This window comes from Lepidochelys kempii, chromosome 2 (genome assembly GCF_965140265.1).
Source record: "Lepidochelys kempii isolate rLepKem1 chromosome 2, rLepKem1.hap2, whole genome shotgun sequence".
NCBI lineage: Eukaryota > Metazoa > Chordata > Testudines > Cheloniidae > Lepidochelys > Lepidochelys kempii.
Window position 1 is genome coordinate 22,803,854 of NC_133257.1, and position 24,561 is coordinate 22,828,414.

General features: G+C 47.8%; 2 protein-coding genes across 13 annotated transcripts in view; both read left to right on the forward strand.

Moving 5' to 3' along the window:
* The window catches only part of ATAD2 (ATPase family AAA domain containing 2), a 96,350-nt gene extending 83,216 nt beyond the window's left edge, over window positions 1-13,134 (forward strand). For all 7 annotated transcript variants that reach the window (XM_073330201.1, XM_073330198.1, XM_073330197.1 and 4 more), the window contains 2 exons: window positions 5,902-6,030; window positions 12,891-13,134. In XM_073330201.1, coding sequence (XP_073186302.1) covers window positions 5,902-6,030; window positions 12,891-12,944 — 183 coding nt within the window. In that variant the 3' untranslated portion in view covers window positions 12,945-13,134. The remainder of the gene's footprint in view (window positions 1-5,901; window positions 6,031-12,890) is intronic.
* A 10,752-nt stretch (window positions 13,135-23,886) lies between these two features.
* ZHX1 (zinc fingers and homeoboxes 1) overlaps window positions 23,887-24,561 on the forward strand; it is a 43,427-nt gene continuing 42,752 nt past the window's right edge. For 5 of the 6 annotated variants that reach the window (XR_012157092.1, XR_012157091.1, XR_012157094.1 and 2 more), the window contains exon 1: window positions 23,898-24,303. The gene's annotated coding sequence lies outside the window, so the exon portion shown is untranslated. Of the gene's footprint in view, window positions 24,304-24,561 lie in introns of all 6 variants that reach the window. The other variant, XR_012157096.1, reaches the window with a different exon arrangement.

Consider the following 24,561-nt stretch of genomic DNA (forward strand, 5'->3'; position numbering starts at 1 on the left):
TGGACATAGACACCTAGCAACCAACGACTCAGAGGGATATAGATTTCCCCAGATTTCCCCTCTTTCTGCAGAGGAGCTAAGCAACGTTCACCAGCTTGAGAACAAAGGACTTGAGAGGTGGGGGATAAGAGTTGGCTGCTGGAAGGAGTTGGGGCTTTCATCTGGAATCTGGCCAAGGAGGTCAGATGGAGACACACACACACAGCTTGAACAATGAGGTTCATTACAGCTTCTCTGGGCTAACCAGAGTGGTCTGTGTTTTAACCTTCAGTAGTTCTTCGAGTAATTGCTCATATCCATTCCAAGTAGGGGGGGGTGGGTGGGTGTGTGTGTGTGCGCGTGTGCCATGTGCACAGTTGTTGGAAGGGTTTTTCCCTTAGCGGTATCAGTCGGGTCGGTTTAGGTGCCCCCTGGAGTCACGCCTTTATGGCGCCGCATATGCCAACCCACCACCTCCTCAGTTCTGCCAGTGACGGTCGGTGGAGCTGAGTATCTCTTCTCTTGCTTTGGCAAGCATTCCCTGAGTGGTTTCTGTTCTTCCAGCCTGTGAATAGTTAGATAGTACTAGTTGTAGTTCATTTAGTTAGTGTTTGGGACCCTCCCCCCATTTGTTTCCCCCTCTTGGGGTTCAGGGCATGCCTCGATCCCAAGGTTTTAAATCATGTGTGACCTACCACAAATGGATGCCAAAGGGCTGTCTCCACAACACCTGCTTGAAGTGCCTGGGGGAATCCCATCAAACAGATCGGTGCAAGATTTGCAAGGGATTCCACCATAGAACCAAGAAGGAAAGGGACTCAGGCTTAAGCAACTCGTCATGAAGGCAGCCCTTTGTCCCCCAACCAGCCCCCAGCCAGCACCTGGCACTCAGCACATCCGTGCGGAGTGGAGCAGCCTTGTTTAGAGAGACTACGGCACCAAGGAAAGACTCTTTGCATAGAAACCCTCAACACGCTCCCCGGCATCGAAGTTCGCATCTTCAGCGACTGGCACTCGCTGGTGCCTCACAAGAAGACTGATAGAGGGCACTCACCCACGATTAGAGCAGCTGGGACAGACAAAGCTAGTGATGTGCATCCCATGCAGGGGCACCTAGGCCTACCTCACAGGAGGTAGCACTGGTGACTTCAGGCCAGCACCAGGGTCCATTGAGTCCAGTGCCAGTGGACTCCCCTGTTAAGGAGTGTCAAGTGGAGGAGTTGGAGCTTCCTTCCACCCCGGACACATTCAAGGCGGCCAGGGACCTGATCGCCATGACTGCACAGCAGTCCCCCCGCCAGGCAAGACAGACCTCTGGCACCTCAAGTGAGCACGGTGCTGTCCAGAGGCAAACCAGCAAGGATGCAGCATCACTTGCCTTGCCCTCAGCACCATTCCCCGGCACTGTCCCACTGGGCACTGCTGTAGTCTCCATGCTTGGAGTCTCAGTCATTGGACTCAGAGGTGGAGTCCTACTATTGAGACGCCGCCGGCACTGGTTGGAACGGTGCCACTATAGGCAGGAGGCAGCTCAAACCGCTCCCCCCCTCCACCCCATGGTGCTACAGCCGGCGCAGTGGCCATTCTGGACCGTGCGGGTGTGCCATTAGGCCCATTGTCCCTACTCCAGGGGCTCCCAGTCTGTCACCTCAGAAGGGCATGATTCTCTGTCGCCCAGGGACTGTCTCCCACCACATGGTACCGAGGCAGGTTCGGACTTCGGCACAGAGACTGTTGCAGATGCCAGCACTGAGGCCAACAGTTCCATCAAGCTGACATGCAATCATGGTACAGGCCTCCTTGGGAACCTCCACCACCTATGCCCTTCCCCCTCCCCCGCACCAATGATTGTATTGGGATCCTTGGGCGACGTACGAATCACATACTTTGCAGGCATCTAGTGTCTCTGAGAGTCTGCCAAACTGTCTCCTACAGCGTTACTGTCCAGGATCATTATCAGTACAGAGTGCTCCCATTCGGCCTCTCGTCCACACCCAGGGTATTCTCCAAGGTTCTCTCTGTCATGGCGGCTTGCCTGCAAACACTGGGTATTGTTATCTACCCATATTTGGATGACTGCTTCCTTAGGGCTTCCTCATTCGAGGACACAGTACGAGCTACCCAGATGACCTTGCACAGCCGAGCCTGCAACTCAACATACAGAAATCAACACTGATCCCTGTACAGTGACTGGAGTTTATCAGTACCAAACTCAATGCAGTACAAGTGAGAGTGTTCTTCCTGCTGCACAGGCTAACCACCCTCACGAATTTCATAGAGACAGTCCTAGCCAGCCCCCAAACATTGGCCAGGAACTGCCTGCAGCTGCTAGGTTATATGGCAGCATGCACCTTGGTCAGTCCAAATGCTCGACTATTCTTGAGGTATCTTCAGATGTGGCTCCATTCTGTCTATTCCCTGAACAGAGGCAGACTAACCAAACTGGTATCAATGCTCTCCACAATATGGCACTCCCTGGACTGGTGGAAAGACCCATCCAATGTTCGAGCAGACGTTCCATTCATGCAACCACCACCACCGTTGACTCTTATGACAGATGCCTCCCTGATAGGCTGGGGAGCCCGCCTACACAACTGCAAGGTGTAGGGCAAGTGGTCCTCCACAGAATCAGTCCTCCATATCAGTCTTTTGGAGCTGAGGACCGTCAGGAATGTCTGTGCACTCTTTCTACCATTCATCAAGAATACCCACACAAAGGTTATGACACACAATATGACCTGTATGTTTTACATAAATCTCCATGGGGCGATCTGTCTCCCTCTGCACAGAAACACTCAAACTTTGGACTTGGTGCATCCTTCATAACGTGCTCATATCAGCCACCAGGGATACAGAACATGACAGCCAACAGTCTCAGTCGGAACTTTTCTAACAACCACTAATGGGAACTGAATTCAGAGGTGCTTTGCAACATATTCGCCCCTTGGGGAATCCTGACTACAGATCTCTTTGCTACTTACCAGAACAAGAAATGTCCTTGTTACTGTTCCAGGTCCAGTCTGTGGAACCATTCACTGGAAGACACCGTCATCCTCCTGTGGGACACGTGGTATTGTATGCCTTTCCCCCGGTTTCCTCTTCTAGCCAAAGTCCTGCTGAAAATTCAGTGAGACAAAGCAAGTGTTACTCTGATTGTCCCCTCCTGGCCAAGACAAGTCTGGTTCCCTTACGTGGCACAGATGGCGGTATTCCTCTTTGGTCCATTCTTCACCTACTCTCTCAAAATGACCGCCTGATCCTTCACCCCAACCTGCAGATCCTCCGCTTCCATGCTTGGCTCCTTCTTGGTTCCAAGACTTAGAGGTTGAGTGCTCTGACAAGGTGAAAGATGTGTTGCTACACAGATGAAAGTTGACCACTCAACGTACTTATCTACAAAAATGGAAATGATTCCAAATTTGGTGTCATTCTAAGCACGTAGACCCAGCCTCATCCTCCCTCTCTCTGATTTTAGACTACGTTTTAGGCCTCAAAAAGTCAAAACTCGCCCAGCTCCCTTATGGTATACTTCACAGCTGTGACAGCCTTCCACCATCAAGTAGCTGGATATTATGTGATCACTCACCCATTGATACATACATTCCTTAAGGGCATTGGGTATCTCTTCCCACATGTGAGACCACATACTCCAACTTGGGATCTTAACCTAATTCTTAGAGCTTTGACTAGACCCCCCTTTGAGTACTCTCTGTAGTAACAGACTCCATTCCAAAGCCCAAGCCTTCCATGGGGGATACTGCTGTGAAGTCATCTACAGTGGAGCACCCATAGGGACACTACTAGAAGAAGAAGGAGAGAAAGGGAAAGAAAAGAAACTCACCCTGTGCAGTAACAATGGTTCTTTGAGATGCGTGTCCCTATGGGTGCTCCACAACCTGCCCTCCTCCCCTCTACTTCAGAGTTCTCAATATGTACTCCTGGGGGAGTTCTGCACCAAAAAATAAAAATTTTGCACATAATATATTTTGAAGTTCTGCAAAATTCTGCATATGTTGTCAAAACACACTATAATCCCTCCAGTTTCAATTATTTTGGTTATTTATTTCAAAATACCTGTCAACAAGTATATCAACAATACACACAACAGAAAAGATTCCCCCAGGAGCAGAGAGTTAAAGAAACCCCTATGACAACCCAGTTCCAGTTGAGGGGTGCTGGAGGGGATGCGTGAGCCCCCAGAGTCCAGACACCGGTACTCATCTTCCCCCAGAGCCCAGCTATGGGTTACTCCCTGGCCCCAAAGATCAGACACTGCACCCCTCTTCCCCCAGAGCCCAGCTGTGAGGCAGCCCCAGAACCTTTACTCCCCCACAGCTTCCTTACTGTCTCCCCTGGGGATGTGGTGTGGTGTAGTCCTTCTTTGCCCTTTGCCACAGCTGGGTCTCCTGGGCCCTCTCCCATCCCCCAGAGAATGAGGATCAAGCAAGGCAGTCAGAGCGTGCAGAGCCTTCATCCCTGCTGAGCTGGATGCTCTGCTCACTGCAAGCTGGGCTCTGCAGAGTCTAGTGGCAGCCAGAAGCTCTGTGGTCCCAATTCTACATGAGAAACATGGAATTCCGTGCAAATTCTGCATTGTGCAGTGGCGCAGAATTCCCCGAGGAGTAAATATGGGACAATGCGGTAGAGAAGGAACTGAGGGAGTTTGTCTGCGCAGTGCTAGATAGCCTCAAGGGAGGGACAGTGCAAGTGCAGGCTGAATGGACACTGCTATCAAAAATCTCCAAGTAGAGGTGCAGGGGCACAGATCCACCTACAGTGGAGCACCCATAGGGGAACACATCTCAAAGAACCATTGTTACTCACCTTGTGGTGTAACTTTTTCTTTTTACTTTCACCCTACTACAACTTTTCCTCTATCCTGAGGCTCAGACCTAATTTGTAGAGGTAAATAACTTTTTTTATATGAAACAGACTAAATCCCTTCAAATTTATTTGTTTCAGATTATTCGATACATTCAGTGAATCTCTCCAAGAAAGAGGATTTCTTTTTTTCATAGTAGGCCTAGAACCTTAAGGACCTACTAAGGGGCACAATTCATAGGTGCTTCAGGAACTATAATCATTTTTATGTGGGAATTCTGTCATAGAAACTTAAAGGAAAGTTTAATGGAGTTCTTCATAGCTTTTTCAGACATATGCCCTTTGCTCTCACCTCAGATTATCTGCCACCATCTCCAAAGAGTTGCAGTTCATCACTCCTCCTTACCCCTGCCATCCCAGCTTCTAAAGCTTTTTGGGGGTGATGCAGCAGTGAGAAGAATCTTTCCTCCTTCTGCTCCTCTTATGAGGAACCAAATTTCTGGGGCTCTTCAGCCCTGAATGAGACCTCCTAACTGAGCTCCTTCTGTCTCAGCCCCGTTCCGCTGGAAAAGTGTCTGTGGGCTGTAACTGCTCCCAGCCCACTGACTCTCTGGGTTAGCTGGCTAGATTTCCTTGGGGTGAATGAGACTTAAGGGTATCTTATGGCCTGACACCCACTCCTGAAGGCCCTGCATTGCAACATCCCTTCCTCTTGTCAAGTGAGGCAAGATGTAGCTACTGCTGGAATGGCTTAGTCATTTAAGAGTCACTTCCTGCTGTTCTGGGAGAAGAGTTAACTTGTAACAGTAATCCTTCACATGACAGTGTTTGTGCTATTGCTGGTCTGGCTGAGAATTTTTAGACTTCCTTTTTCTATGAAGCATAAAAAAATTAACTTTTTGCTTAACACTAACAGGCATATCTCAATTCTTTCTGAAAACTATTCTCTTGTGTATTACTTTTTTGTTAATGATACAAAATTCCCCAGTTATTTTGCCATTGAAATGTCTTGCTTTATTGTATATGTTCAGATACTGGACATGTGAAAAGCCTATGCAGATTTTTAACACAATTTTAAATGTATACATTTCCCCCCCCCAGAAACTGTTAAAGATTGTCACCGAAAAAAGTAGAGACTACAATATATTTCACTTGGAAAAACTTTATGCAATACTCAGCCAATGTATTTATCGACATCGCAAAGACTATGACAAGACCAAATTAATACAGGTAAACATATATTTAAATATTAAATCACTCTTTTAAATGTTAGATAATAAACTGCATTCTACTTACACAACTGATATTTATGAGTATTCCTAATGTAAAGATTATCTTGTTTCATTTTCACTAATCTGTTCACATCTTAGTAGCCTGTCTGAAATAAATTATTGATCTCCATCTAACGGACATGTATCCAGATCACAAAACTACCATCATATTTGGCACAACTGTTGTCAGATTCAGCAGACAAAAAAATTGACTGAATATGGAGACAGTCTCACCCACACAACTTTTTTCAAAACATTAAACCACATATGTACTCTTCAGAGCCAACATTTTGGAACAAAAAGGGCCCCACTCTGTTATTTCCTCTCTTTTAGCCTGCCAGTGCAGGCATATAATCCAACCTCACCCTGTGGAGGATTAATCTTATTATTTTTGCAAGTATAGTCATTTAAGCTTGTTTTCTGTGTAGTGCTTAGGCTTGTGTTCATGAAAGATTCATCTACAGTAACTCCTCACTTAACGTAGTTATGTTCCTGAAAAATGGACTTTAGGCGAAACAATGTTAAGTGAATCCAATTTCTCCATAAGAGTTAATGTAAATGGGGGGGGGTTAGGTTCCAGGGAAATTTTTTTTGCCAGACAAAAGGCATTATATACCTTTATTATACCATTATACCATTCATTATACCATTAAACAAGCAATTTAATACAGGTATTAAACAGATTGACAACCCCCCTATCAGCTCCTCCCTCTGCCCCCCAGCACCTCCTGCTCGCCGACGGATCAGTGCCTTCCCCCTGGTCCCTCTGCCTCCTGCCTGCGGCAATCACCTGTCTTGCGGCATTCAAGAGGCTGGGGGGAGAAGCGAGGATGTGGCGCACAGCCTCCCCCCTTCCTCCCCTGCCTGCGGCAATCAGCTGGTTTGCGGCATTCAGGAGGGAGGGGGAGCCTGTGCGCCGCGTCCTCACTCCTCCCTGCAGCCTCCTGAATGCCACAAACCAGCTGATTGCTCCAGGCAGGAGGCGGGGGGAGCAGGGGGAAGGCGCTGGTCTGCGGGGTCTGCCAGCAGGCAGGAGGCGCTGGGGGATGGGGGGCATAGGGGAGCTGATGGGGGGCTGCCAGCTGTGGACAAAGCAGGCAGCCAAACGACGTTATAGCGGAGCGTTGCACAACTTTAAATGAGCATGTTCTGTAATGGAGCAGGGACGTAAGATCGAAACAACTTTAAGCGAGAGGACATTAAGTAGGGAGTTACTGTACTTATTAGATATGGAGAAGAAAGGGGTGCTCCTCTTGTTCTTCGAGTGATTGCTTATTTCAATTCGAAGGAGGTGTGTGCACGCCGCACGCACGATCGTCGGAAGGTTTTTTCCTAGCGGTACCCATCGAGTTGGCTGTGGAGCCCCCTGGAGTGGTGCTTTTATGACAGTGTATATAGATCCCTTCTGACCCGCCACCTCTTCAGTTCAGCTTTGTCAAGCAAGCGTCAGCAAGCGATTCCACTCTTGCGTCAGCAAGCGATTCCATAGTGGACTCTGTTTTTCTCCCTGTAAATAGTTTGAAAGTATAGTTAGTAATAAAGTTATAGTTACTGATAAGTACAGTAGTTGTTTTAGTTGGGGGTCCTCCCCAGATGAGCTGGTAGCAGGCACCTCCACCACACCTGCCCGTTGTGGACACCAGGGCCCATCAAGACCTGCTCAGGAGGGTGGCCCAGTACCTGAACTTGCGGGCAGAAGAGGTCTCTGAGGACATGGATCTCATGGTGGATATTATGTCCCCTGAAGGGACCTCAAGGGTAGCTCTGCCCCGCATCAGAATTATTCAGAATATCACCAACATGCTGTGGCACACACCCGTCTCTAATCCGGGACCTGCCTTTCTACTGCTCTGGCCTTTAGCGGGAACAGACTGACTCAAGGCTTCATAGCCTTAAGGACTCGCGGGTGACCCTCAAGTCTTTGGGACTGCACATGCTGGCCCCTCAAAGAAACATTTAAGCCCCAGGCCGCTCCACACTTCTATTCTGCCCATCCTAGATAGGACTACAGCAGAAAGTAGGGTAGAAGTAACAGGAGGTGCCCATCTCAGTCCTCCTCCAGCCAAGGCCAGGGCTCAGTTAAGGAGCCTTTGAGCTCAAAGCCAAACTTCTGAAGGTGCGCCTGAGGATGGAACACCAGTTCAATGCCCAGATCCTTCCCCCTCCCTTTGTGAACCATCTATCCCATTTCTAGCATGCCTGGGCTCAAATAACCTCAGCATGGTAGAATTGGGATATTCTCTCCAATTCTGTTTCCTTCCACCCTCCCTCCCACCCGTCCCCGTCTCTCTTCAGGGACCCTTCTCATGAGCAACTTCTAGTGCAGGAGGTGCAAACACTTCTATAGCTTGGGACAGTAGAGGAGGTTCCTCTGGAGTTCAGGGGCAGGGAATTCTACTACCGTTACTACTTAATCTCCAAAGCCAAGGGTGGGCTCAGGCCCATTTTAGACTGCGAAACCTCCAACAAATTCATGAAGAAATTGAAGTTCCGCATGGTCTCTCTGGCTTCCATCATTCGCTCTCTGAATCTGGGGGACTGGTATGCCGCCCTCGACTTGAAGGACGTGTACATCCACATCTCCATAATCCCTTCCCACAGACAGTTTCTGCGATTTGTGGTCAGCAGCACACACTGTCAGTTCACGGTCCTCCCCTTCGGCCTATTGGTGGCCCCTTGGGTGTTCACCAAGTGCATGACAGCCTTTCTTCAAAAGAGTCAGGTGCAAATCTTCCTCCACCTGGGCTCAGGACTGGCCCTTGATGAGCCAGTCATCTAGGTATGGGAACACATGAACCTGGTATGTCTTCTGTTCCTCAAACTCTGTCTCATCCTCAATGTGGTAAAGTGAACTGTAGCTCCCACTCAGAGAATAGACTTCATCGGGGTCCTCTTGGACTCCACCAAGGCCAGGGTGTTCCTGCAAGAGTCTCATTTTCTGGCCATGAGCACCATCTCCACCGGTTCCACACCACAACAGCCAGAAATTGCCTAAAATTGCTCAGACATATGGCAGCGTGTACTTATGTAGTGCAGCATGCAAGGCTGCGCCTATGTCCCCTTCAGGCGTGGCTGGCCCAAGTGTACAGGCCGAACTGGGACCATCTAGTCAGACTGGTCACACACACTCCTTGGGTTCTCAAGTCTCTCCAGTGGTGGCTCGATCCACAGGCAGTCTGTGCGGGACTACCCTTCTCCAAACCTCAGCTGTTGCTAGTCACAGATGCACTGGCACTGGGGTGGGGAGCGTACCTGGGCGACCTCAGAACTCAAAGCCTATGGTCCCAAGTGGAACTATCGCTCCATATCAATGTCAGGGAGCTGCGTGCAGTGCGTCTAGCTTGCCAGATGTTTCGCGTCCATCTTCAGAGCAAATGTGTATCGGTGTTGACGGACAACACCACAGCGATGTTCTATATAAACAAACAGGGTGGTGCTCGCTCCTCTCCCCTGTGCCAGGAAGCCCTCGGGTTGTGCGACTTTTGCATTGCACACCCAATACAGTTGGAGGCGTCGTATCTGCTGGGCACACGCAATGAACTGGCTGATTGCCTCATCAGATCCTTCCATGGCCACGAATGGTCTCTAAAACCGAATGTTGTCAGCAATATCTTCCTGAGGTGAGGATCTCCCCAGGTATACCTGTTCACGACATGAAGCAATAGGAAGTGCCAGGAGTTTTGCTCCTTCCTGAATCTCAGCCCCAGCTTGATTGCAGACGCCTTTCTCCTCTCGTGGACAAGGGCGCTTGCTGTACATGTTCCGACCATTTCCTCTCATCCACAAGGTCCTCCTCAAGGTCTAGCAGGACAAGGCATCGCTGGTCTCAAGTTGCAGTGTGGGAGGTTCAGGTTGGATATTAGGAAAAACTTTTTCACTAGGAGGGTGGTGAAACACTGGAATGCGTTGCCTAGGGAGGTGGTGGAATCTCCTTCCTTAGAAGTTTTTAAGGTCAGGCTTGACAAAGCCCTGGCTGGGATGATTTAATTGGGTATGGGTCCTGCTTTTGAGCAGGGGGTTGGACTAGATGACCTCCTGAGGTCCCTTCCAACCCTGAGATTCTATGATTCGCAAGGCCCCGCCAACACTGGTTTTCCACACTGTTGGACCTCTCTGTGGACACGCCAATGACCTTGCCCATGATTCCAGACCTCATCACGCAGGACCACGGCTGCCTTCAGCTCCCCAACCTGGGGTCTCTCCACATCACCATGTGGAAACTAAGTGACCTAAATTTGTTAGTGCTCCAGTGCTCCAATTTGGTTAGAGAGGTTCTCCTTGGCAGTAGAAAGCCCTCCACTTGTGCCACTTATTTGGCCAAGTGGAAAAGGTTCTCTTTGGTCCTCACAGAAGGGCACTTCTCCACTGCTGTCCTCAATCCCCTTTATACTGGACTACTTACTCTACTTAAAGCAGCCAGGGATGGCAGTCTCGTCAATCAAGGTGCACCTGGCTGCTATTTCTGCTTTCCACCTGGGTGCAGCAGGGCAGTCAGTATTCGCTAACCCCATGGTTGGACGCTTCTTTAAAGGGCTAGACAGGCTGTACCCATAGGTGCAGCAACCGGCCCGATAACCTGGTCCTCTCAAGGCTCATAGGCCCCCCTTTGAACCTCTAGCAACTTGTTCTCTGCTTTTTCTCTCTTGGAAAGTGGAATTTCTTGTGACTATAACTGCAGCCAGAAGAGTGTCTGAGCTCAGCTTTAATGTCTGAGCCCCCTTACACAATGTTTTATAAGCACAAGGAGCAGTTGCAGCCGGACCCAGCCTTTCTCCCTAAAGTAGGCTCACAATTTCATGCAAATCAGGACATCTTTCTACCGGTGTTCTTCCCTGACGCATGCTCCATTCCCTAGATGTTAGACAGGCACTGGCTTTTTACATTGAGCGGACAAAGCTATTTAGGAAGTCAACACAACTTTTCATCGCCGTTGCTGAAAAAATTAAAAGGACTGCCAGTCTCATCCCAATGAATCTCTTCTTGGATCACAGCCTGTATCAGGATGTGCTATGACCTGGCAAAGATACCAGCCCCAGCATTGACGATGCACCTCCATGAGAGTGCAAGCTTCATCTACGGCGTTCCTAGTGTAGGTCCCCATTCAGATATCTGCAGAGTGGCAACGTGGTAGTCTGTTCACACCTTTACGTCGCACTATGTCATCACACAGCAGGCTAGAGACAATGCCACGTTTGGGAGAGCAGTGCTGCAGTCTGCCAATTGGTGAACTCTGACCCCTCCTCTGGGGGACTAGTTGGAAGTCATCTACTTGGAACTGACATGAGCAATTATTCGAAGAAAAAATGGCTACCTACCTTTCGTAACTGTTCAAGACGTGTTGCTCATATCCTTTCCAAGACCCACCCGCCTCCCCTCTGTCGGAGTATCCAGCGAGAAAGAACTGAAGAGGCGGCAGGTTGGCAGAGACCTATGTACACTGCCATGAAGGCGCCACTCCAAGGGGCTCCACAGCTGACCCAACTGGTACCACTAGGGAAAAACCTTCCAACAATCATGCATGCGGCATGCACACCTACTTGGAATGGACATGAGCAACACATCTCAAAGAACAACAGTTACAAAAGGCAGGTAACCGTTTTTTCCACTAAACTCTCTCAATTTTGGGCTAACGTGTCCAATTCTTGAACATCTTTAATGTCTGTCTTAAAGAATTTTTTCTGCCTGTGCAGATTTACAATAACTACGCAGAGAGCATGATTCTCAAACTCTTTCTCATGAAGAGGCTTTATGTTCAGCCAGACTTGAGCTGAAATCTTCAGGAGGCATCAAAGGTCCACATCAGGCAATTCCAACACTGAGACTCTTAGGTGGTCTGAAATCTAGTCTTTAGATCCAAAATGCATGGATGTTTGTCCTAGTGTTTGAGCTGTTCATCTATGAATGGCTCCAGTTGCTCTGCTGATCCTTCTACAACTTCTCTTAAAAGAAAGATTTCCTCCTCCATGCACTGGTCCTCCAGATCCAGTCTTCCACGTCTGATGATCCGAAAGGATCCTCTGTTCTCATTGGATCCAACGAGGCCATCTGCATTCTTGCACAATGTCCTGAAATGGATGCCATTCTCGACCCAGAATCCATCCTTAGTGATATGGTTCGAGCATGAGAAGGGAACTCATTTAGAACATTGGGCTCATGGAACCCAAGGAATGCAGAATGCACAAGTCTTTTGGAGTTCAGGGCTATCGGGTTATTTTATGTTTTCCTCTAATCCAAAGAAAGAAAGGCAGTGCAGATTGCCCTAGTATTATTTGGGAAAATGTGGTGGTTGAACAGGCAAGGAGAAAGCTCTGTCGTCTTCTTGTGTCAAGAGGCAGAATGTCTGGGAATAATGATACTATCTGAATAGACTAATTCCTTCAGCTCTGGTCTGTTCTACCTGTAACTGGTTGCTTGCATGGCCACTGAAAGTATTGCCTCTGCAGATCAACCCTTGACTCCATCTTTCCCTTTTTTCTGGATATGTAAGGATGTGTCTGAAGCTAGAGAGGAAAGGACAGTTAGGTGGCTTTGATGCCATTGATTCTAGAATCCTGAATGTGAATGTGTCCAGAAAGGACTGTGTATCTCATGTGGCAGGGCACATAGCTCTACAGTATAGATATGCAAAGGCAATACATTTGGAGAAAAACTGTTACTGGTGAGTAACCTTTTTCTTATTATAGTTATTTTAGCTGAATTTGTCAAATATATACAATGGTTAGTGATATTTACAAATCTTGAAAAACTATAGAAATCATTATATAATATAAATAAAATAACAGTTTCCACTCATGCTTGTTGTTTTTTGTTCTCTTTCAGGAAATGAAGAAAGAAATTGCAGTCTTTAAGCAAACTGAAGATGATAATATCTAAAATTAACTGATTTCTACTTTTCTAATCTTTTACTTTAATGTTATGGTCCTTTGTTACCTGTGCATAGTTCAATATCAGAGTGCATATACATGTATAAATATATTAAACTATATTGAGACAAGATCAGGTCAAGTCTTTTAACTGCTTATTTCTAATTGTGGTTTTTTTAATGCTACCTTTAGTATGATAAATAGTAAAATGGAAGAGCAGGAGGGCTTTTGGTCTATTGAGATCAGTCTGCCCAGCAGTCCCCTCTCACGTGTTCACTCAAAGAGCTGCATAAGTCAATTAAGATATACTGTACAATTATGACGACAAAAATATGAAAAAATACAAAGTAATGTATTTAAAATTGTGCAAAATATCTGAGTAATATTTGATTATGTAACTACGGAGTTGTGTAATGCACAAGCAGAAAGGGGCAGTCACAGATTTGCTTGCAAATTGACGTAGCATCTCATGATTTTGAGATCTTAATGATTCAGCCTTAATGTGTGTGAAGTTTTTTTGTGGGGAGGGGTTCACCCTACAGAATATAGATCAGTATTGTTTGGTGCTGTATTAGAAGTTGGATCATCTAGTTGATTTTTCTGTACTCTAACCACAGGATAAATTGATGTTACAATCTCAGTTCTTTAAGACTGAAAACATAAGCATGTGATTCTTTCACAATTTAGAATAACTATTTAGCACTTATACATCAATTAATACTGTGGCAAAGAGCAGACATGATGCCGGGGGGGGGAGCATGTATGTGGTGGATCCAGTTCTTCAGGAGCCTTAGAGGGAGAGGGTGAGCTATGGCCTGCTGCCACAAACTGCTGACCCGTGCTCTACCAGAGTATGAGGTTTTGAGTAAGATAGGCATTGCTGAGGCTTTGACATACCTCTCCCATATGCTTGGAGCCATGACTTCACTGTGGGAAGGCTCAAGCAGAAACGTGCAGATTCTCTAGCACTCAAATGAGTGGCAGCCAGCTTGGGATGCTACCTTTCTTCTGTAAACAACCAAGGGAAATATCATATATACACAGCATCCAAAAAATACCCTGCATGACTCTTCAGGGCAGGAAGCCTGTGGTTTGCAAGGAACTCTATTTTAATTTTTTTTAAAACCTGTGTTTTTCAAGCATTATTTAGACACAAGGTTTCCTGCACATGCCTCATTTGAGGATGTTATAAGATCTAAACAGATTTCTGGATAAAACCAAATATTAAAAGCGTTACATAAAACCAAAAAACATTTCTTAGGTTTTGGAAACCCAAGTTTCGTGCAGCAGTAGCTGCACCAGTGAAAGACATCACACCTTCAGAAAAGGATTTATTTCCCAAAGACCCTGTAAATCAGGGGTCTCCAAACTTTTTGAATCGCACACCCCCATGGCCACGGATGGTCGTGCGCACCCAACTTTGGAGACACTGCTGTAGACCACACAAAGTGAAGACACCCCCCAGAAATTTCAAAGCCTCAACTATAGCCATTTCCTACGCTTAGGCCTGGTCTAAACTCTAAAGCTGGCTCAACGTAAGTCGCCTTGCATCAACCTACTTGTGCACTAAAATTTGTCTCTGGGCGGCATAAGCACCCAATGATGGTGACAAAGTAAAAGCACCTTCCCTAGTGACATAGAGCTATGGTTGACCTACTGAGGTGAACTTTTGTGAGTATAGCCAGGGCATGACCTGTGTTGACCCTGTAGCAGCAGTCCCACAATGTCCCCATTCCCTATGACAGTGATCACTCTGGTCACAATTTTAAACTCTATTGCCCAGGGCTCACGGAGACTGGAAGCCATTTCCCCAAGTCCCCTGTGTATTTTTTGAAATCCTTTTTCCTGATTTTTCCACCTTGTTGAGTGCACCTAGGAGCTCTCCTTTGTTATGTGCAACTGACCATGTACAGCAAGCACGACAATTCAGAGCTTCAGCAAAACAGTTTAATATTTATAAATGCTCAATTACTAACAGCACCCAAAGCTTCAGGCCCAGAGAACAGTCTAGCACAGAACGCAAGTGAGGCTGACTATTACAAGTGCTCTTCCAAAGCCTTTGTCAACTGCATAGCTCCATGTTGGGTTCTTGCAACGGCCCTTGTGTCTGGCTGCTCAAAGCCACTCCACCTCCATCCTAGCAGTAGCTTTCCCCCTTTGCATGACAGATATTACACAGAATGCAACAAGCAGCTATAATCATTGGGATGTTTTTCTCACAGAGATCCAATCTTGTGAGTAAACGTTGACGGCGTTCCTTTAGTCTTCCAAAAACGCATTCAGTGGTCATTCTGCACGTGCTAAGCTGGTAGCTGACTCTTTCCTTGATGCTGTCAAGGTAGCCAGTGTACAACTTCATGAGCAAGTGGTAGGCTAGGTCCCCCAGAATCACTATTGGTATTTCAATACCAATGGTAATCTGCCAGTCAAGAAAGAATGTCCCGCTTTCAACTTTCTGAACAGCCCTTTGTTCTTAAACCTACAAGTTTCATCCATCTTCCCTGACCAGTCCACATTGATATCAGTGAATTCCCAATTAATCAACCCTTGCATAACAATGGAAAAGTAGCCCTTTCTGTTTTATGTGCTCTGTGGCAAAGTGGGCTGATCCCAAAGTAGGTATATGTGCTCTGTCAATCCCCCTACCACAGTTTGGGAACCCTATTGCTACAGTCCATCCACTATGTTTGCACACTGCCTGTCCTGTGTAGCAGGAGAAGATTAATGGCCTTGCACATTTGCATGACAATGGCCCCCACTGTGGATTTTCAAACTGTGGAAGCTTGCAATGCCAGTGGGAAATCCTTTAGAGTGTGATCGCTACTCCTCTGTCAATGCTGCTCTTATTCTGGTGTCCTTGCAGTGGAGGACTGGTGCAAGCTCAGAATACAGATCCAGGAATATGGCCTTCCACATTAGAAAGTTCAACAGCCAGTGCCTGTCATCCCAAAGCTGCATTATGGTGTGATCCCGCCAGTCAGTGCTCATTTCTCAAACCCACAAGTGGTGCACCGTCATCTGCAACTGCTCCATGAATGCCACCAACAGCCTTGTATTGTTTTCGCTATGTCCCTAAGCCCTGGTCTACACTAGGACTTTAGGTCGAATTTAGCAGCGTTAAATCGATGTAAACCTGCACCCGTCCACACAATGAAGCCCTTTATTTCGACTTAAAGGGCTCTTAAAATCGATTTCCTTATTCCACTCCTGACAAGTGGATTAGCACTTAAATCGACGTTGCCGGCTCGAATTTGGGGTACTGTGGACACAATTCGATGGTATTGGCCTCCGGGAGCTATCCCAGAGTGCTCCATTCTGACCGCTCTGGACAGCACTCTCAACTCAGATGCACTGGCCAGGTAGACAGGAAAAGAACCGCGAACTTTTGAATCTCATTTCCTGTTTGGCCAGCATGGCAAGCTGCAGGTGACCATGCAGAGCTCATCAGCACAGGTGACCATGATGGAGTCCCAGAATCGCAAAAGAGCTCCAGCATGGACCGAACGGGAGGTACGGGATCTGATCGCTGTTTGGGGAGAGGAATCCGTGCTATCAGAACTCCGTTCCAGTTTTCGAAATGCCAAAACCTTTGTCAAAATTTCCCAGGGCATGAAGGACAGAGGCCATAACAGGGACCCGAAGCAGTGCCGCGTGAAACTGAAGGAGCTGAGGCAAGCCTACCAGAAAACCAGAGAGGCGAAGAGCCGCTCTGGGTCAGAGCCCCAAACATGCCGCTTCTATGATGAGCTGCATGCCATTTTAGGGGGTTCAGCCACCACTACCCCAGCCGTGTTGTTTGACTCCTTCAATGGAGATGGAGGCAATACGGAAGTAGGTTTTGGGGACGAAGAAGATGATGATGAGGAGGAGGTTGTAGATAGCTCACAGCAAGCAAGCGGAGAAACCGGTTTTCCCGACAGCCAGGAACTGTTTCTCACCCTAGACCTGGAGCCAGTACCCCCTGAACCCACCCAAGGCTGCCTCCTGGACCCAGCAGGCGGAGAAGGGACCTCTGGTGAGTGTACCTTTTAAAATGCTATACATGGTTTAAAAGCAAGCATGTGAAAGGATTAATTTGCCCTGGCATTTGCGGTTCTCCTAGATGTAGTCCTAAAGCCTTTGCAAAAGGTTTCTGGGGAGGGCAGCCTTATTTCGTCCTTCATGGTAGGACACTTTACCACTCCAGGCCAGTAACACGTACTCGGGAATCACTGTAGAACAAAGCATTGCAGTGTATGTTTGCTGGCATTCAACCAAAATCCGTTCTTTATCTCTCTGTGTTATCCTCAGGAGAGTGAGATATAATTCATGGTCCCCTGGTTGAAATAGAGTGCTTTTCTTCAGGGGACACTCAGAGGAGCCCATTCCTGCTGGGCTGTTTGCCTGTGGCTAAACAGAAATGTTCCCCGCTGTTAGCCACAGGGAGGGGGGAAGGTTGAGGGGGTAGTCACGCGGTGGGAGGAGGCAAAATGCGACCTTGTAACGAAAGCACATGTGCTATGTATGTAATGTTAACAGCAAGGTTTACCCTGAAAGAGTGTAGCGACTGTTTTATAAAATGTGTCTTTTTAAATACCGCTGTCCCTTTTTTTTTCTCCACCAGCTGCATGTGTTTCAATGATCACAGGATCTTCTCCTTCCCAGAGGCTAGTGAAGCTTAGAAAGAAAAAAAAACGCACTCGCGATGAAATGTTCTCCGAGCTCATGCTGTCCTCCCACACTGACAGAGCACAGACGAATGCATGGAGGCAAATAATGTCAGAGTGCAGGAAAGCACAAAATGACCGGGAGGAGAGGTGGCGGGCTGAAGAGAGGGCTGAAGCTCAAATGTGGCAGCAGCGTGATGAGAGGAGGCAGGATTCAATGCTGAGGCTGCTGCAGGACCAAACCAGTATGCTCCAGTGTATGGTTGAGCTGCAGCAAAGGCAGCTGGAGCACAGACTGCCACTGCTGCCCCTCTGTAACCAACCGCCCTCCTCCCCAAGTTCCATAGCCTCCACACCCAGACGCCCAAGAACGCAGTGGGGGGGCCTCCGGCCAACCAGCCACTCCACCACAGAGGATAGCCCAAAAAAAAGAAGGCTGTCATTCAATAAATTTTAAAGTTGTAAACTTTTAAAGTGCTGTGCTTAAAGTGCTGTGTGGCATTTTCCTTCCCTCCTCCACCACCTCTCCTGGGATACCTTGGTAGTCATCTCCCTATTTGTGTGATGAATGAATAACGAATGCATGACTGGGAAGCAGCAATGACTTTATTGCCTCTGCAAGCAATGATTAAAGGGAGGAGGGAAGGGTGGTTAGCTTACAGGGAAGTAGAGTGAACCAAGGGGCGGGGGGTTTCATCAAGGAGAAACAAACAGAACTTTCACACCGTAGCCTGGCCAGTCATGAAACTGGTTTTCAAAGCTTCTCTGATGCGTACCGCGCCCTCCTGTGCTCTTCTAACCGCCCTGGTGTCTGGCTGCGCGTAACCAGCAGCTAGGCAATTTGCCTCAGCCTCCCACCCCGCCATAAATGTCTCCCCCTTACTCTCACAGATATTGTGGAGCACACAGCAAGCAGTAATAACAGTGGGAATATTGGTTTCGCTGAGGTCTAAGCGAGTCAGTAAACTGCGCCAGCGCGCCTTTAAACGTCCAAATGCACATTCTACCACCATTCTGCACTTGCTCAGCCTGTAGTTGAACAGCTCCTGACTACTGTCCAGGCTGCCTGTGTACGGCTTCATGAGCCATGGCATTAAGGGGTAGGCTGGGTCCCCAAGGATACATATAGGCATTTCAACATCCCCAACAGTTATTTTCTGGTCTGGGAATAAAGTCCCTTCCTGCAGCTTTTGAAACAGACCAGAGTTCCTGAAGATGCGAGCATCATGCACCTTTCCCGGCCATCCCACGTTGATGTTGGTGAAACGTCCCTTGTGATCCACCAGAGCTTGCAGCACTATCGAAACGTACCCCTTGCGGTTTATGTACTCGGCGGCTTGGTACTCCGGTGCCAAGATAGGGATATGGGTTCCGTCTATAGCCCCACCACAGTTAAGGAATCCCATTGCAGCAAAGCCATCCACTATGACCTGCACATTTCCCAGGGTCACTACCCTTGATATCAGCAGATCTTCGATTGCGTGAGCTACTTGCATCACAGCAGCCCCCACAGTAGATTTGCCCACTCCAAATTGATTCCCAACTGACCGGTAGCTGTCTGGCGTTGCAAGCTTCCACAGGGCTATCGCCACTCGCTTCTCAACTGTGAGGGCTGCTCTCATCTTGGTATTCATGCGCTTCAGGGCAGGGGAAAGCAAGTCACAAAGTTCCATGGAAGTGCCCTTACGCATGCGAAAGTTTCACAGCCACTGGGAATCGTCCCAGACCCGCAACACTATGCGGTCCCACCAGTCTGTGCTTGTTTCCCGAGCCCAGAATTGGCGTTCCACAGCATGAACCTGCCCCATTAGCACCATGATGCATGCATTGTCAGGGCCCATGCTTTCAGAGAAATCTGTGTCCATGTCCTGATCACTCACGGGACCGCGCTGACGTCGCCTCCTCGCCCGGTATCGCGTTGCCATGTTCTGGTGCTGCATATACTGCTGGATAATGCGTGTGGTGGTTAATGTGCTCCTAATTGCCAGAATGAGCTCAGCGGCCTCCATGCTTGCCTTGGTATGGCGTCCGCACAGAAAAAAGGCGCGGAACGATTGTCTGCCGTTGCTCTGACGGAGGAAGGGGCGACTGACGACACGGCTTACAGGGTTGGCTTCAGGGAGCTAAAATCAACAAAGGGTGTGCCTGTACATCAAGGAGTATTTCAGGCAGGACTGCACGGAGGGTTCCAATAAGAAATGGTGCACCTAAGTTATCGTTGTTATTGGAACAAGGAGGTTAGCCTGGCCTCTGATTGATACATGGCTAGATTTACCTCGCTGCACCTTCTCTGTGAGTGACTGCTGTGTGATCTAGACAGGGGAGGAGGCAAATGAGTACAAAACAAATCTGGTCTATTTCTTGTTCTGACCCACTCCATCTATCTTTTACATCTTTGGCTGGCAGCAGACGGTGCAGAAGGACTGCATGCCATCCACATCTCATGGCTGCTCGGCAGAAGATGGTACAGTACGACTGCTAGCCATCTTCATCTCTTGCCTGCCTGGCATAAGATGGTACAATACGACTGCTAGCAATCCTCATCTCTTGCCTGCCTGGCAGAAGATGGTACAGTACGACTGCTAGCAGTCCGTATCGCCTGCCCGCTCACCATAAGACGGTTCAATAGGACTGCAGGACTAAAGAGAATGACCTGGTCAAGTCACTCCAAATTTAGTCCCTGCGCCCATGTCTGCCCAGGCGCTCCCAGCCGACGTGGCCAGGAGCACCTCGGACACGACGAGGACGACTACCAATCGTATTGCACCGTCTGCTGCCAGAAGGCAATGGGTTGCTGCTACTGTGCAGCAAAGCCGTACCGCGTCTGCCAGCACCCAGGAGACATAGGGTGACGGTTACCTGAGCTGGCTCCATGCTTGCCGTGGTATGGCATCTGCACAGGTAACTCATGAAAAAAGGCGCGAAATGATTGGCCTTGCTTTCACGGAGGGAGGGAGGGAACGGGGGCCTGACGATACGTACCCAGAACCACCCGCAACAATGTTTTAGCCCCATCAGAGTGCTCCATTGTGAGTGCTCTGGACAGCACTCTCAGATGCCCGATTGTTTGCCATTGCTCTGACGCTGGGAGGGGCGCTTACAGGGTTGGCTTCAGGGAGCTAAAATCAACAAAGGGGGTGGCTTTACATCAAGGAGTATTTCAGGCAGGACTTCACGGAGGGTTCCAATAAGAAATGGTGCACCTAAGTTATTGTCCTTATTGGAACAAGAAGGTTAGCCTGGCCTCTGATTGATACATGGCTAGATTTACCTCGCTGCACCTTCTCTGTAAGTGACTGCAGTGTGATCTAGAAGAATGAGTCCCCTAGACAGGGGAGGGGGGGGAAGCAAATGAGTACAAAACAAATCTGGTCTATTTCTTGTTTTGATCCACTCCATCTATCTTTGGCTGGCAGCAGATGGTGCAGAAGGACTGCATGCCATCCACATCTCATGGCTGCTCGGCAGAAGATGGTACAGTACGACTGCTAGCAGTCCGTATCGCCTGCCCGCTCACCATAAGACGGTTCAATAGGACTGACTGCAGGACTAAAGAGAATGACCTGGTCAAGTCACTCCAAATTTAGTCCCTGCGCCCATGTCTGCCCAGGCGCTCCTGATCGACCTCACAGAGGCGACCAGGAGCACCTCAGACATGACGATGACGGCTACCAGTCGTACTGTACCGTCTGCTGCCACAAGGCAAGGGGTTGCTGCTACTGTGTAGCAATGCCATACCGCGTCTGCCAGCACCCAGGAGACATAGGGTGACGGTTACCTGAGTGGGCTCCATGCTTGCCGTGGTATGGCGTCTGCACAGGTAACTCAGGAAAAAAGGCGCGAAATGATTGTCTGCCCTTGCTTTCACGGGGGGAGGGAGGGAATGGGGGCCTGACGATATGTACCCAGAACCACCCGCGACAATGTTTTAGCCCCATCAGGCATTGGGATCTCAACCCAGAATTCCAATGGGCAGCGGAGACTGCGGGAACTGTGGAATAGCTACCCACAGTGCAACGCTCCGGAAGTCGATGCTTGCCTCGGTACTGTGGAAGCGCTCCGCCGAGTTAATGCACTTAATGCACTTAGAGCATTTTCTGTGGGGACACACACACTCGAATATATAAAACCGATTTCTAAAAAACCGACTGCTATAAATTCGACCTAATTTCGTAGTGTAGACATACCCTTAGCAAGCTGTCCTAGAAGAAATTGGCATGCCCCTGTTGTTGCAGTACTTCCTGCAAGTCTGTAAATACAAGAGAATTGTGCATCCTGTATTTGCAACATTCATGATGGTAGTGCAGATCTCTGCTGGCTCCTCGCTTCTGTCAGAGATGGCAGAGACCAAAAAGTGCCGGGTGGATTTTGTGGATTTTTTTTTTTTTAAGGCACAGTAATTATGGTATGTGAGTGGCATTATGGGATGGAGAAAGTTGCATGCTGAGAACTTAACCCCTTACTCTCAGACATCCTTGGGCAAGTCATTTCTATCCCAAAAGGCATTGCACTATGCAGCAATGCATGGCACACTGGGATACCTACCCATAGTGCATCGACTTTGCGTCGACCCAAGCACTTCTAGTGAGTACTTGCAGTGCTGAAGCAAGCACTTATAAAAGTGCTTATAAAAATTTCAGCAGCCATATGCTGACATAACTGACAACCAAAGATGGTAGGGTAAACATGGCCTTAGTAAGGAAAACCTACTTGGTGGTAAGCAAGTGGCTTAACATTTAGGAATATATGACAGGCTTCAGGTTCACATTGTGGTAAAATCTTTGATGTAATGGGCAGTGGGGGATGGCTCCTACCTCAGAGGCTACAAGAAAGCTGTGTTAAATCAGTAGCAACCAGTCATAACAACCAGATATTCTGTTCATCCAAATGCACAGGTCTGAGGATGTTTGGGGAAACATCAGAGAAATGAGTAGTGGAGAATACAAAGAGACCTCATCCCTCACTGTCAAAACCAGCATAGCAATCTGTTGGTCTCTCTCAACAGCAATGGTATTCAAGAAGGGACTAATCCCATAACGAAAGAAAAAATCTGGAGCTGGATCTCCAAAGAAATCCTGATGCATTTTCTTCCCAAACCAACACAATCCTCAATATGACCAGACAAAATGAGAGTCTGTCAGAGCTTACAATTCCTGTGCAAGACTGCCTTTTCCCCCTCACCCCCTACCAGCTGCACCCAAAGTCTTAAATGGCTGTTAGCAGACAACAAGGCTTAGGTTGCGAGTAACAAATCTAAACTCATTCATGGACAAGATCACACTCAATACCTGGTCGGAGAAACAGTCCCTTGCGGAGTCCTGGAGCCTCCAGCAACAATACTGGACCACCTCTGAATTCCACAGATGACCAGCATTACCCATTTGTGATGAATGAGGAAAGAAGGTGAAACAGAAAATTATCACTCACCTCATTCTGAGAACGACTGAACCAGTTTTTCTGAAATGTTAAAAAAAAAAAATCCATCTGAGGCTGACTGACACTGGGCATAAGACATTTCTGACCAACCAGCTGAAATGTGTTACTTATAATTTTAACTGAAAAACAGTCTTATAATGGAAAGGGGTAAGTCACATTCACTATAGGTTTCAGAGTAGCAGCCCTGTTAGTCTGTATCCACAAAAAGAAAAGGAGGACTTGGGCCACCTTAGAGACTAACCAATTTATTTGAGCATAAGCTTTCGCATCTGATGAAGTGAGCTGTAGCTCACAAAAGCTTATGCTCAAATAAATTTTTTAGTCTCTAAGGTGCCCCAAGTCCTCCTTTTCTTTTTACATTCACTATAGTTGCTCCCAGCTCCACTGGTAAAGAAACAAAGAGAACAGACCCATTCTTTTTCCTCCTTGAAGGTCACCTTTAAGAGTAGTGCCCGCTCCTTTCAGTGTTTCCAACACAGAAAGAAAAAAGATGTTTGAAACCCAAACGTTGCAGCACCCAGCTAATGTGTAAACTGGAAAATGAAACTATCTAGTTGGCTTGACTGCATTTATTCATTTCAGACACAAACCGCACAAATGGTGAAAAGGAAATTAGACTAAAAATAGTTGTAATAATCTGCTTCCTTAGTTAACACAACTACATTGTAACCTTAGGGGAGAGAGAGAGAGAAACGCACACACAGAGCCTTGGGACAGGATAGGCTTTGGCGTCTTAGCTTAGCAGCTCCCTAAGTGAGAAATGTGTGGAAGTCATCCATGTGATCACTAGCCTTCTTGTCCAATCTCTTGCCCTGATCCCTATGGCTCGAATGAAACCCTACGGGACCAATCACAGGGCAGCCTTCTGTTGTGCCAGCTTTATAAATGGTGGCAACTACCACTCCCCAGCTTCACACGCAGAGGAGAGGAGATTGTATCACTGCTAGAGCAGCTCCTCCCCTCCCCTCCCTGAATGCATGTATGAGAGAGAGAGAGACACACACACACACACACACACTGCCTATTGTCACACTGCTTTCCCACGCCCGGATCATAGCATAGATACAGAGTTATGAGGAAAACTCAGGTTTAATGTAGGGATAAAATCAGGGTCTGTGTGCTTAGGGTGGGTAGGTTTAAAGTGCTGTGTGAGTTCAAAGTTCAGTTACCCACCCCTCCCCAAAAAAAGTGCAGTAGTTTTTTAAATGCAAGATGGCGACGAGGCAGTAAGAGGAGGAGGTACTGACACAGGCTGAGTGGGAGAGAGGCAGAGAGCAGCATTTCAAGGTAGGGATTTTAGCATTCGTTGCTTTCTTAGCTGCGGGGGCGGTGGAGGGGCTGATTGGAGTGTGTGAAAGAAAGACTGAGCGAAATATCTCTGGTGGAAGGTGGGAGGTATTTCTCTCTCACATACACATTCACACATCTCCAGCCATTGCTTCTGTAACTGAAATTTGTGAGGGATTCTCCCCTTCAGTTCTCAATCATTTATAATATGGGAGAAGTGTGTTTGGATCAACAAACTCCTCACACCCTGGATTAGTG